Source organism: Cataglyphis hispanica, chromosome 6, assembly GCF_021464435.1.
Source record: "Cataglyphis hispanica isolate Lineage 1 chromosome 6, ULB_Chis1_1.0, whole genome shotgun sequence".
NCBI lineage: Eukaryota > Metazoa > Arthropoda > Insecta > Hymenoptera > Formicidae > Cataglyphis > Cataglyphis hispanica.
The window spans coordinates 2,058,090-2,073,107 of NC_065959.1; the positions used below are offsets into that span (position 1 = coordinate 2,058,090).

The 15,018-nt window shown below is 37.6% G+C and overlaps 1 protein-coding gene across 1 annotated transcript in view; it reads right to left on the minus strand.

Annotated features, from left to right (window-relative positions):
• The window catches only part of LOC126850419 (G protein-coupled receptor kinase 5), a 28,883-nt gene extending 15,297 nt beyond the window's left edge, over positions 1-13,586 (minus strand). The window contains exons 1-2 of the mRNA XM_050593399.1: positions 12,951-13,586; positions 4,278-6,008 (exon numbers count right to left, since the gene is read on the minus strand). Coding sequence (XP_050449356.1) covers positions 4,278-4,329 — 52 coding nt within the window. The 5' untranslated portion in view covers positions 4,330-6,008; positions 12,951-13,586. The remainder of the gene's footprint in view (positions 1-4,277; positions 6,009-12,950) is intronic.
• Positions 13,587-15,018: the final 1,432 nt, after the last annotated feature.

A 15,018-nucleotide genomic window follows, 5' to 3' on the forward strand; every position in this document is an offset into this window, starting at 1 on the left:
TATCTCGTGAAACGCATCTTCCCGCAGACAATTGCGTGATGTATCGTTTCATCTCATTATTTTACATTTTTCTATTTGACATTACATTTCATCCGCGAGTAACGTGCCATTTTTATTATATCATGAATTATATTTTTAGAGATATGTATATTAGTTTTTTTTTTTTAATTATTAAGAATTTATAAGTACACGTTATTTACAGATTAATTAATCGTCACAATTATAGGACTTCAAAATTAAATTTTAACTTTTTTTTCTGCAATGCTGAAACTGTCTTTAATTGTCAACAAACTTTTATTATATTCAGAAAAAAATACTCTCTTCGGAATAAAAATTGGATTCAATAATGGACGCGTTAATCTTCCGTTCTTCAATCGCGATTTCATAAATGTCAATCCCTAGAGTTCGTGAAAAGAAAGCCGGAACTCTAATTGACATCAGACTTTGACGTGCTGGAGCTTTACGTATGCAAAACCGGCGCACCGTGTCCTCCAGAGTTAATCCGAGATTAACAACATCGAGGACACACCTTCCGACACGCGAACATTACGAGGTGACGTTACGGCTTCGCAGACGCAACATGAGAACGCGCGATAAATTGGGATTTCGTTTAAAAACTTTTTCGCCGACGCAACAGATTGATTACAGCCATTTGTCAATCGAGCGCGCCCCGTTGCCGTGATACGACCGTTAATTAACCCGTTATCCCTTTAACTATCGGCTGTCTTGTATACTTACGTAATTCGCGGCTCTGCCGGGACTCCACCCGAGGTTTTCATTTGTAAAGTTTATCAAGGCGTTGTGATTACAAAGCTATTGACGTAGTAGCTATCACGCGAATCCATTTACCTACTTTCCGACCGCCATGACGCGCCTGCATTCTCTTCGACAGGACGTCGTTCGTAATTTACTAATTAAACGTCAGCCGGTGATGGTAACCCTCGACTCGTTGCCAGCCGATCGTAATTTGCGGTGATCGACAGTGCTCAGTTTTCACGTTAAAAGAACGAAATCATGATTTCTATGTAAATTTTATTCGAAAACTTCCGGAGACTTGGAGCTTTCAGTCTTTGGAATTAAATTCCTTTAAAATAAAGTCCATTTAAGGATTAAAAAAAATTAGTCCATTGTCTACTTCAGCCCCGAAATTTAAGGTGAAATATTCTAGATCCTTTAATTAAACTGACACAATTAAAGTGTTTTTAAAATTTAATTTTTAAAAAAAATTTTTTCCTTCGATCGAAAGATATTTTTTGTTTGTCAAAAATAGAATTATTTGAACACAAAATAAAATCTTCAAAAATTGCTTTCTTAAAAGACAAACAAAATCTTTTATCAGGAATTTCGTTGTGTTAAAGAAAAAAAAATCGTTAAATTGTTAGAGAAAAAGGACAAACTATGAATTGTCACGTGAAAAAAAAAGCGTGGGAATTTTTAAAAGGCCTATACTTATATGACATATCCTGCGGGATGGGCTGCGCGCGCGGAGCATAACGAGATGTGAAACGTCACATTTCCCTGTCAGCGGCAAAGTTCATTGTACCCTCTGACGAGGCTAAAAATAGACGGCAACAGAATCGAATCCAGCATTTGACCCTGCAAAAAATCTCTCAAGTCCCTATCTTTTTGGTGTGTACGTCAGAGGTGTGCGGGAGATGTTATTTTCGTCGGCTCGAGTTTCTCAAGTAATCGCGAAACGTTAATTGTAAGAGAGCCGACCTGCATAATAAAAACAAAATCATAAAAAAAGAAAATCGTTTGAATTGAAGTGATATGCAAAAATCACAAAAAGTCATACGTAGATGTGTATGATTAAATTAGGTTTAGCCGATGTCACAAGATGATTATGATGTTTTTTATTCCATAAATGAGTTCTATGGAATATCCCTATATATATTTTAAATTAATAGTGTTAGCTATCAAAATAGTTATTTATTGTTTATAACATCTGTCTAAAATCAAATATGTTGAAACATTTAAGAGTTTAAGAGATTTTTTCTTAAATTGTTATTAACAATTTTTGATTTCTTTGTTGATTTCCTCGGAATAAATATGAAAAAATTATCGACCAATAAAGCCATCTCAATCATTCAAAGACATAGATTATTCATTAAATAATAATTGCATAAAAATCATAGAAAAAAGAAACAATTAATAATACTTTAGGATGATTTCCCATTATTCAAAATTTTTTCGTACATTGTTTTAAAAGTTCTACAACTGTAAATATATCTCTTTTAAACTGTCGTCAAAGAAAAAAAAAAAAAAAAAAACGCCAAAAAAGTTGCTCTTACAAAAACTTTGAAGCAAGCTCGCGCAGCTGAAATATCGTCAGCGATATTTCATGTACAATTTGCTTTCTCTCTCTTTTCCTCTCGTTCTCTTTCGTTCTATACATCAATTAAGTTCTGAATATACGATGGCTGATATCGGCGATACACACTTTAATTTCGTTTTCGCCAACGTTAGAGCGCTTGTTCGTCATGTGTGACGCGACGTTATGGATTCTCGATTAAGTATGACACGTACATATATTTATGCTCTTGAGATCACTTTCTCTTTTACTCTTTTGCGTTTTGTAAATGTTTCTTTTACGTTTATTTGTTCACTTTTTTTTTAATCTTACACTTTTTTCTTGCGTTGAAAGTTATTTTTGTCTAATCTTTCTGGATTTCTTGTAAATCCTATTATACTTTTTTTCACTATTTCCTTAAATCTGAAATCTATTCTATTGTACAACCTTAAGAAAAGAAAAAATTTAGGTGTATATGACATGGATAAAAAAAAACAAAAGCTCCGGTTAAGGTGCACAAATTAATTTTGATGGGGATAAAAGGAAATAAGAACCCGATGTTTTATTTCGTATTTTACTGGCGCCTAGGACGAGAGGTAGGTGTGCTAAAACGCGTCTCTTGGACCAAAAATGAAAAGAAAAAAAAAAAAAGATTCTCTCTTTCTTTCCTTCTTTCTCTTTCTCTTTCGCCGTTAAGATTTTTTATTTCGTTCTATCGTTCGCGTTACGGTGCTTAAGCTGTCGGCGCGAGCATCACGATCGTTTTTACGCGCGCATTAAAATACGAACACCTACACTAAGCCGTCATAAATGCCTTCGCCGAATAGGCATTCTTTAACCCAACGCGTCGTGTCTAAACACGTATAATGATAATGACAATTGCAAAAGCTTGTCATGTTTCAATCAGTGATCGTTATAAAAGTCTTCGACGGATTTTTTTATCAATAACAATAATACAAATAGTACAAATAATGCAATAAAAATACAAAAAACGCATAAATTTCTTAAACTATTGTTGTGATTGAAAGTTTTTTAATATTGATATAAATTTCGTGTAAAATTGATATAAATTACAAAAAGACAAGTTTTATCCCGCGAACGTAAATTATACTCCAATTTTCTCGAGAGAAATAATTCTTATTATAAAATTATTATTTATTCTTGTTTACATCGAAATAAGCGCTAGATGGTTAATCTTCTCAATGATAGCGATTCGATGCGTTAACTGACGCGAACGTAACGATTGCGAATGAATGTTGTGCGTTAAACTCGAACGCTCAATCTCGCGGCTAAAATTGCGGAGCGATTTTATGCCTCGTAATAAATGTCGTCCAAGCGAACATTCGATAATAACGCTGTACAGGGTGTTCCGAAAAGACTATATATGTGTGCGTAGATAGGTAATACAATATCGAAATTGTACGTCCAGTGCGTATATTAATCGATCGAAACTCAATAACTGCTTTTGACACGCGTTGTAGGCGACGCATCATTGATTATTACACGTCATAAAACAATTCTTGTAGCTACATAATAAATACTCACAGTCGTCACTTTCAACGATAATCTTACAATAAAACGATAAAATTAAAAGTACTTATGAATTTAGTGTATACTAATCGATTAAAGTCAAGAATTAAGAGTTTTCGTTTTTTAATTCATGTATCGCTAATTATTGTCACAAGAGCACGTTCATATAAAAATTGCACAAGTTTTTTAATTACGTAATATTTATCTACTTTCGTATCGCAATTTTTTTTATTTATTTATAAACAATATATATAGCTCATGATAAAAAAAAAATTAGTAAAGCGAGATTGTCAACACAATTGACTGATTAGAATTTATATAATTGTAGAATATTATTAGATGATTAAATATTCAGAATTGAATCGTCGAAGGATTTTTGCCGCCGATAAATAGATAAAAAAAAAAAAAAAAACTTAAAAAGTAACAATGCAAATAAAATAAAATCGAGACTTACCTTCTCTCGCTTTCAAGTACACAGTGTTCGCGACGATGTTCTCCAACTCCATCAATTCCAGCTTGATCGGATTTTCGCAGCCGAATCGGGTGGGAGAAGAAGGGGCCTCGTGGTCGACGACGTCGTCGGCAGATGACGTCGACGGAGAGCTCGTCCGATTGTTGTCGCTGCTGCTGCACGGGGTTGATCACCCTGCCGGGTCCCAGCAGACCAGCTCCCATCTGCGGCCCCGGGACACCACCAGGGTCCACGATCGGTCCCCTTTCACCGAGGACCAACGAGCGAGGAGCCGACGTCGATTATGTCTCGATATATCTTATATATAATTCTTTACGGCAACTTTATCATTAATCGAGAGATTCGTTTGATTTCACTTGTTTAGCCTGACTCTCAGCTCGATCGATCGTCGGGATCAACTCGATTCAATTTCCGGGAGAATTCCTCGAATGAGGATCGCGTCTATTAGTCTCTTGAAAGAAGAAAAAACGGTGCATTTGCATTCAGCTACAAATGACAATGCTGATGAATAACTTTGAGGTTGTTCTCGCTCGTAATTAGGCTAATCGACAATAGTTTAGATGTACCTTGTGAAAGGCGGTTTTGTACTAATTTTCAATCTAGATTAAATCGATCGCAAAGCGGATGACGTTAGAAACGATGGTGTCAGAATTAATTCGGCGCCACGATGAATCCCATTTAATCAGTCGGTAGATATTTTATCAGTCTAGGGATCTCTTTTATCTTTTAATAGGCGAAATCACTAAATAGCTGTGCGGAAGAAGGTTTATTGCCGTTCGTGAATCTAGCGTATCTTCCAATCCAATGAAATTAGATCGCTCAATGCTCAAATTCGTCATCAAATGCGTTGATCACATAATCAACGCTCGTCACTCGACGGATTTCGCGCGATCATCCTCGTTGTCGAGTCGTGATTAACGATCGGTCGCAATCGTCCGGATCCCTACAATCGTCGATTCAATCAAACATTCCATCAATTTCTCTCCCGACGAGGGCGTCTCGCGAGCATCGACAAACGCGCTCTTTCACTGCCGTCATCCAGATAGAATTTGTCCTCGCTGTCTGTAGTCGCGGTCAGAATCGCGCTATAAGCAAGTAGAGAAACGACGACCGATCGAGAATAATTCTTGAATTCTTGCGCTCAGATTCGCGCAATTAGCGAGATAATGTCACGATACAAAGGCGAAAGGCTCTTTTTTTATAGAATAAATAAATAGCGCGTATATCGAGGCGTTGATGAACGACGGGAAGACTCCGAATGTGCGTGCTCCTTTAACGTGACCTCGCGAAAATATCGCGCGAACACTCCGGGATGCGCTCGCTCGTGAGAGAGGAGCCACGTGTGGCGAAGTGCCTTTCACTCTTCTGACGATGAAACGCGCGCTGGCCCCAAAACGGACGGCTGGATGACTGGATGGTTGGATGGCTGGCTGACTGGTCGCCGAAACACCGAGATTCGAAGCGACGACGAATTACGCGGGAATGCCAATCTCGCGTGCGCGATTTCGCTCACTTCTTCCTCCCCTTCTTTCTCTTCCCCCTCCCCTTCTTCTTCTTCCTCTTCTTCTTACGATGCGCACCAAGGGTGAATGACATTCGCCGAGGGCGGCGGATTTCTAATGGCTCCCCTCGCGCATTTCATTTCTTTCGCGCGTTCACCGACGCGTTACTCGCGCGCACCGCCTCGTGGATTCGCTCCTGTGCACGCGCATGCTGAAAAAAAACAAGGATTCGATCGCTTTTTACATTGTAAGAACACGGAGATTTAAAACGGCAGACTCAAGCCGATCATAACATATTAATACCGTATATTCAAACTACGATTTATTATATATATTATTATTATTATTATGTCACTATTTTATATAGAAATATAAACTTCATAAATGACGTTTGATTACGAATATATAGGGTGGGCCCGAGTGGTGCGGTATAAAATAACTATGATTTTAGAGATGATTTTGGGCGCTAACTTTTTAAGGAAGCATTTTTCGACTTATGTTTATCGGAAACTTCTTGTTCAGAATTAAATTTCCCGTAAAATCTCAAAGTCTGGCCGGAACGTTTGGGCCTATCCTGTTTATCTTTATCCACGAAACATTAATTAAATATTTAAATGTGACATTTACATGAGAAAATAATATATGCAAAAATGTAGTATAAAAAAAAAAAACCGGCACTTAATATTAATAATCCTTAATTAACATTCAGAAGCGGATGCAAACCGAATCCTATCTCAGCATCCACGCAAGTTTTCGATAAATATTCTCTGAAAAAGATCTAAACTTGACAAGCGTACTTATATTCCTCGCAAAAACATATCGGCGTGGTGCACTCATTAGCGCGACATCGCCGTCACTGACGCACATGTGCGTACGCGTGAATGGCGACGCAGCGGACAAGTGCATCGAGGAGGGATGGGAGGGGAATTAGAGAAGAGAGATGGAGATAACGACGCGACTAACGCGACGACGGTAATCTAATAAGCGTCGCGCAGAGAACGCGCGTCATTTCCACGTATTCATATCCGGCCGAGACTTTTAATGGGCGATCCGCTTCCATATAGACACACATGTACACTGCACACACACACACACACACACACACACACACACATTCATATACATCGCCGGGGGATATAAATTCCGAGTAACCGCGGAAACGCGCGGGGAATTAGAACGCCTGGAATTAGATGGACTCTCTGCCGCAAATTGAACTCGCGCCGTCCTTTCCAATTATTTCGCGAGCCAACCGGCCGATGAGACACGTTCTTCCTTTTAACTCTCCCGATATCGCGCTCATCTCACTGGAAGCCGGTTCGATTAGTTCTCGCGTAACCAATTGCCCGAAGCTAGATGAACGTTCGAGAAAAACGGGGAATTTGCGACATTCCTAAATTGGAGCTTTTAACCGCAATAAAAACGATAACGTAAACATCGACTTTTTAAATCATACAGCAGAGCTTCTTTGATATAAATCCCAAATCATTAAATCAATTCAGATTATTAATTTTAATGTTTTTTTTTTTCTATTTTATATAACTGTATTATTTTCATCCACGTTTATATTTTTAAAGCGTTTTATCATCTGTCACTATCATCTGTAACGTAAGTCATGTCATTAAATGTCACGGAATTAAATGATGTACAACGTGTGTTGCTGACGAAGCGCGCTTTAACACGTTACGTGTTGCAAGAAGAATTGTTTTTAAAGAAATATATGTGATTGGCGGAATAATTTTTGAATGGCAAAGAGTGTTAGCCACTTGCGATGCATCATGCCCGCACGCACTGGAATGCGATGCGGTTTTCGTGCCATTGTTCGAGATACGCGATACGCGACTGTAAATTGACGACGCGACGATGCAATCGACGTGTCGGCGTGTCTGGATTCCCGGCCACGCTATAACATAGTATCTCGCTATTAACCGCGCGATCGAATTCCCTTTCAGAACCGTTCAACCCACAATGCAATTTCGTTTAATTGCCTTTTCACAAACATAATTCCATTTCATCGCTTGATGTTTGCCTCGTCGAAGAAGAGATTGTCCACAGCACGCTACATACATTTATCTCCGTTTTTTAAATGTCTTTCTATACGATTAACGCTTCGTTTTCTACAACTTATTTCCAATCAAAATCGTCGTCGCCAATTTTAATTATTTTTTTCTACCCGCGTAGCAGACTCGCGTGTGCTTTATTTTATATAAAATCCGTAGCAAAAGGATAAGAGGGGGAGGGGGGAGGAAAGATGTTGCGACTCGATGTGTTTGCATGTTGAAATATGGCGCGAAACACGCGTACATCGGTGTGATAAATCAATTTGAACGCCGCGATGACCGCAAAAGCGATAAAACGATTCCAATGCGAAAAAAGAAAGAAAAGAGAGAAAGAGAGAGAGAGAGAAAGAGAGAAACGAGACGCCTTTGAAATCTTTGTGTCTGTTGAAACCGCGAGAATGAGTCGTTTCTCGTTCGCATTTATCTCCCCTCCTACCCTTCTTCGGTGATTCGCGATATATGTACACATCGAAATAGAAATTATCAATAACGGCGCGACGGAACAATACACGCCGCTGACATTGATATGCATTAGAAGCGTTCGCATTGTGTCAATCAGTAATGCAGTTTATACGTGATTGACAGTATCATAGACAAGATACAATGCGGGTACATTTGTTATATGTAAATAGGATGTCCCAGATAAAGTAAATTGTTTTCCACCGTCTGGTTTAATTTCGAATCAATTCCTTTGCAAAAATGTCAATACGGTTTTGAATTATGAGCGACTAAAGACAAAGAACTTTTCGAAAGTTACGTCTAATTTTCAGGCAAATCCCAAATCTTATTTCAATAAAGAAATTCAAATCTGTTGGATAATACAGAAATAAAAAAAAAAATAAAAAAAAAATCAAGAAAAAATCTCCCGCCAAATTTTCGATAAAGGAAAGTTCGTTCAAAATTAGACAAAAAATCCGCAGGCCGAAAGAAATACGGTCGATCTATGACACCATATAAGCGTAAATGTATATATGTGTTATGCATTTATAGGTAAAACGTATAGCCGCGTATGTGTTGTGTGCGAAAATGAGGGAGAGAAAGAGAACGCGGGAGGGGGTTTCGAAGGGGATGGAAAAGGCAATTCCGCCGTATCAGCGCAAATGGCTATTGGCTGACAGGAAGGAACGCCGTGCGCTTCTCCGCAGAAGACGATAATAATAAACGTTTATGATCGGCGGGCTTCAAAATTGGAACGCGCGGACCTAGGGTCCTTGCACAATGGGCCCTTTACCCGATACGATATTTCAATATCCGGCACCCTTTTTCGCCTGGATTATGGATCACCTCGGTCGTCTTTCTTTCTCTCTCTCTCTCTATCTTTTTCATCGGTCCAAACGCGCCGGTAATTCGTAACGCGCGGAAGATGAATTTCTCCGGAATTTGTCGCGAAGCTTTCAGTATGATAAATCGTCGGCACTCACCGGTAATTGAAATTCATCTGTACAAATTTTACGATTGTACACGCACGAAAAGAGGGGCTGTACCGTCGTAAAAAAAAAAATTACAAACATTTTAAATTATTGCAATATCTCAAATTATTAATCATTTTTTCACGAGATGTAAAAAGGTAGTCAAACTTTCGAGAACGTAAAGACGATTTTGATTTCATCAAAAACTATTTTATCCAAATCTATTTCCACATTATTTTTTTTTTTTTTTTCAACAGGTCTTTTTAATTATGCACTTGAAAATGATTAAACCTTTTAACCTTCGCGAGTGAGTATAATCCTACAGATATTTTTCGGATAGATAAGATCGGCTAAAGTGAATAAATATCAGACTCACGTAAGAACAAGCAGCGCCTCGATGTAATAATGAAATGACTGAATGAATACGCTATTGTTGTGAGCGGGATGCTTTATTTTTGGCTGACAAGTGCCCGATATATACATCAATGGGTATTGCAAAATTAGTTTAAGCTAGACGAAAGTTTCACGTTTCAATGCGAGCGACGACCGTCGACCGAGTATTGCGATATAATGTAATTGTATGTTTTATTTGCGTTACATATATACGTAAAATATAGAAGAACATAATTAAATAGCAATTATTTTTCTTTTATGCTCAGATAAATCTACACACCTTTGTTTAAAACATTTTGAAAAGTAAAGTACTTTTATATAAAATTATATAAAATTAAGCAGCGTTTAAAAATTTAAATATGTATTACAAAATTATTAATTATTAATATATATTATATTTTAGTAATTATTATTAGGGAGGGTTTCAAAAATGTGCAAATACATTGTATATTGCACTGATAATTTTAAAAAAATTCCAAAAGATCCGTTTGAGAAGTTTTTTACATCGCGCAATTTACGTTAACAAGAACAGTTAGAAACACTTTGCCGATATCGAAATACAGTATTCGAGATACGATATCTCTGACACCGATATTTTAACTCAGGCTTAGCGACGCCTGGAAAAGAGTAGTGTCGATTTTCGCGCGATATTCCATAACTACGTTCAATTTCAATCACGCGAGAGTTTCGAGTTCCGTTATCTCAGATTCCAGCCCGTAATTTGCAATCTGCTGTCCGATGAGGGGACTTTATTAAGTATGTAATATGACTTTAGAGACGGTATATTGACGGTAAAGTGCAACGATTTGTTTCCTTGTTCGGAAGATTAGCGATATACTCGACGGCAATTTGCAACAGAAATCAGTGGGAGATTAATCGTGGAAAATTATTTTCCTCGTTCACGAATTTACATATGTAATGTCTACGTCACTACGTCACGAAATAAAAATAAAAGCGTATATATTATATACATGAAAATACTTAATACAAGATCCGGCTATTTTATTACGACATCTTCTCTCTCTCTCTCTCTCTCATAACAATGAAGAAGAAAATTTTACATCAGAGAACGCGACGTTACCGCGTTATACAAGACGTAAAGTCTTGAATCATCCGTTTTGATTATTAAATCTACGAGGTTTTATGGCATTCTTTTCTTTTACAATTCCGTTTCTCTACAAATGTTTTCTTTGCACATTATATAGAATACGTCAAAATACACACGAAGGTTCGGAATTCTGTCGCGAATTACGCACTATTAAAAGCAAACTGTAGAAAAAGAGAGAGAAAGAGAGAGAGAGAGAGAGAGAGAGAGAGAGAGAGAAAGAAAGAGAAAAACAAAGAGAGAGAGAGAGAAAAGGGAGAGAGAAAGAGAGAGAATTTATTTCATATGATTCGACGTATCAACGTGTTCACAGAAGAGAGTAAGCATTCCTGCGTTGACAGCCGACCGGCTGGCTGGCACGTGCGCACAGAAGCACGTACATATTACGCTTTTCCGTACTACAACGCTTTGGGATGTAAATGAATATTGCAGGAGTTCCTATTCTCTCGCTCTCTCTCTCTCTCTCTCTCTCTCACCCTTCTCTCTCTTAACCAACATATGCGCCAGTCGCATTAACCAGACATATATACATATATATTCTACCTGGCGTCCGGGAAGCTTCATTTGACGAACCTCACTTTTCTCTCTCGATCCATTCGCGCTTCTCTCTCTCTCTCTCTCTCTCTCTCTCTCTCTCTCTTTCACCAAATAAAAACCAAATTTTCGCACTAACGTTCAGACACTGCGATTTATTGTCCGATATATTTGTCGCCTGATACTTATTTTGCGTTTTATAATGAATGTGGCAAGCAAACTACGACATTACGTGTTGAGTCGTTAAAAAATATCATTGCAATACGATTATTTAACATTATATTTAACAAAAAAAGCGTATCGAATTAAATCTTCGCCTCTATGTTGCGCTTTAACACGTTTATACGGATTTTTTTATGCGATGTGCATATGTGTGTGTATATGCTTAGTGAAGTAGCATAAAAGCAGATAAATAAGATGTAACGATGAATTAATTGCGCAATCACGATCAATAAATATAACTATCAATCGACGAAATATCCTCTCTCGGAAGATTTTCTCGCGCGCTCTAAAGATCCGACCAGATTCTCTCTTTACGTAGCAAACACTCGGAGAATCGTATTTAACTACAGCTTAATATGCTTCCTATTTGCTCTCGTCGATGGCAAATAGAAGAAGAAACGCGTGCGTAAATCGAACACATGCCAACCCTCTTAAATTCCCGAAAAAATTTAAGTTCCGCGAAGAGTGCGTGTCCCTTTCATTATAGATGACTATGATCAAATTAAAATAGATTTTTCCTGTTAAAATGTCGAGGAATCCATAAATAATTAATAACTAAAGTAATTAATTTCGGAGTAATCAATCATCAGACACAAGACACTTTCAGCAAACTAAATTTCAAAAAAAAAAAAAAAAATAAAAAAATAGTAATAAATAGTAATAATTGTAATAAATAGTAATGTAATAAATTATAATAAATAGTAATAAATAATAATATAAATAATAAAAATATTTTTCAATTTAGAACATTCATTTATGTTATTATTAATTGTATTATTGGGCTAATAAAGTTTTAGTTTGACATTTAATTATAAATATTTAAAAATAAAAATAAAATCTATCGTTATTATTCAACTTTGATATTCAATGTAATAATTGAAATATGAATGCGCCAGCAAAGTTAATATCGCGATAATTTGCGCCAGTATTCAAAAATTAACACACGATTCTTTCTCTCCTTCTCTTTTCGCTTCTCCGAGACCAAGCACCTGACACACGACAACCGTGAACTTGGGAGGCACGCGTCTGTGCGTACGTCGCGGAAAACGCGGGAGCGATCACTCCGTAATTACGCTCGTGATCGAAACGTAAGCTTCCATTCCCCCTTCCCTTCTTCCCTCTCAACCCATGGTCTTCGACGCCGGCTCGCGATCTGTCACGCCGGTTCTCACGATTAAATCATGAGCCTTCGATTCGGAGTAAAACGGAGTACGCGTGACCTGGCGACCCGCGAAAAAACGTGTCATCCGCGCGACGTCAAAAAGAGAAAGAGAGAGAGAGAGAGAGAGAGAGAGAGAAAAGAAAAGAAAAGAGAGGGAGAGGCATCATGTTACCGATCGAGTTTCGCGTCGCGCTCCGTTTCGAGAAGATGATGGCAAGGAGAAACGCAAGGACAAACGTAAAAACTGAATCTCTCCATCTGTCTCACTTACCTCGATGCCGGCCGATCGTGGAAGAGAATGACGGTGATGACAGGGGGCGGCAAGGAGGTTGAGTTTTAGCAGAGGCGGCGACGAAGCTCCGATAAGTAGTAGCCGGCTGCGGCGCGCGTACGTCTATCTCTCTCTCTCTCTCTCTCTCTCTCTCTCGTAGATCTCTCACCCGGTGTAGCTGGCACACAGAAGCACACATACACCGATTGACAAGCAGAGCACCGCGCGGTCGTATCGGCGGCACACGAAGAAAGCAAACACAATGGCCGACCGCGCACCTCCGGTCTCGCGGTCACGATCCGCCGCACGGCGGTCCACGAGGCGCTCTTCTTCTTCTTCTTCTTCCTTCCCGCTCTCCCCCGAGAAAGAGAGAGAAAGAGAGACGCGCACCTATCTTCCTTCCGGGACGCGACGCGATTATTACACCAATCGCAGCACGACGCGAGCGTCACGTCGCGACACGCGAGATACCGAACGAACGCCTGCGAGGCACGACGATTCGTCACTGTGTCCAATCGCGTAAACTCGCGTTCAGTGTTCTTCTCTCACGTCACGTTGCCGTAGCCCGCACGATCCGCACGATGGACGAGAACCGACTGACTAGTCTGACTGCCACGCCGCGCCTCCGCGACGCGGCGGCACCAAGACAAGACGGAATGGTGGCGATGAGTGGAGAAGGAGAAGTGGGGGAATGGAAGGAGAGATGGTAGCGTGCTCCTTTGCACTGCGCGGCGTGAAGGAATATTACTAAATTATCACATAGCATTTTGATAAACTTTCGTAATGATTATATAATTTTTCTCCATTTAATATATAGAAAATAATAATAATTATCTTATTGGTTCTCTAATATATTAATAAATTATTAAAATATTTATGAACAAACAGGAGTAAGATATACATGGTGTGAGCCGCTGCGTTGGGTGTGGTAGAGTCCCTAGACTCGTGCTCGTATCGACCGGCTGATGTTACCGCCATTGTTCGCCTCTCGACTGACGCGCGAGATTCAACAATGCGCAAAATGATTTGACAAAATGATACAATTGATGACTGCATAATTTAATGGTTTTTTAATTACGCTTTTTGAATATATTTTAATTCGAATTTTTTAAATTCTCATATGGATTATATAAATTTTTCTTGATTTAATTATATGAAAATAATAATAATAATTATTTTATTTATTCTTTAATATAATAATAAATTATTCATTATAATGTTATATTATAACGTGCTCACAATAATATATTTACAAATATTGTATTGTCTGATAAAATTTATATATTTATAAGATATAAAAATAAAATATAAGATCTTGCATTTCTTGCAATAAATATAATAATATTTATTATTAATTATAATATTATTATTAAATATATAATAATAATAATATTTAAAATAATATTTATAATAATAATTTATAATAATAAATTTATAATAATAAATATATCGTTTACTATTAAATGTGTGTACACTAAAAAGATTTATAAAACTGTTGGAGGTAATATAGTGGCAGCCACTAAAGGCTGCAATGATATGCAAGAAATGCAAAGTAAAGAATGTTTGCACGACAAACCGCTTAGAATGAGTCCGGAAGAAATCAAGATCTTTCTCGATGTTTGTCAGCAAATGCCAGGCATGATGAGACGAATAAACTGTTTAAAAAAATTGCCCGCATTTGGGAGAAACTCGCAAAATATCAATACGGCGATCATACGGTTATAATAATTGTTGCGTAAAATCTATTTTTATATATTATTATCATTTTATTTATATCTTATAAATGTCACGATTATATCAGACACTATACGTTTGTAAATATAATAATAATTATTATCAACACATTATTGCGCACGTGTTATAATGTACAATTATAATTAATAATTTATTATTATATTAGAAATATCTAGACACGTGCTTGCGCATAAATAACGAGTAAACATAAAACGATGCATAAAAAGGATATACTTTACTTCAAAGGCTGTCGGCATAAATACTATAAATTACATATGACTCATATCTACCTTCTATATAAATATACATACGCAGAGGAAGATTTATTCAACGA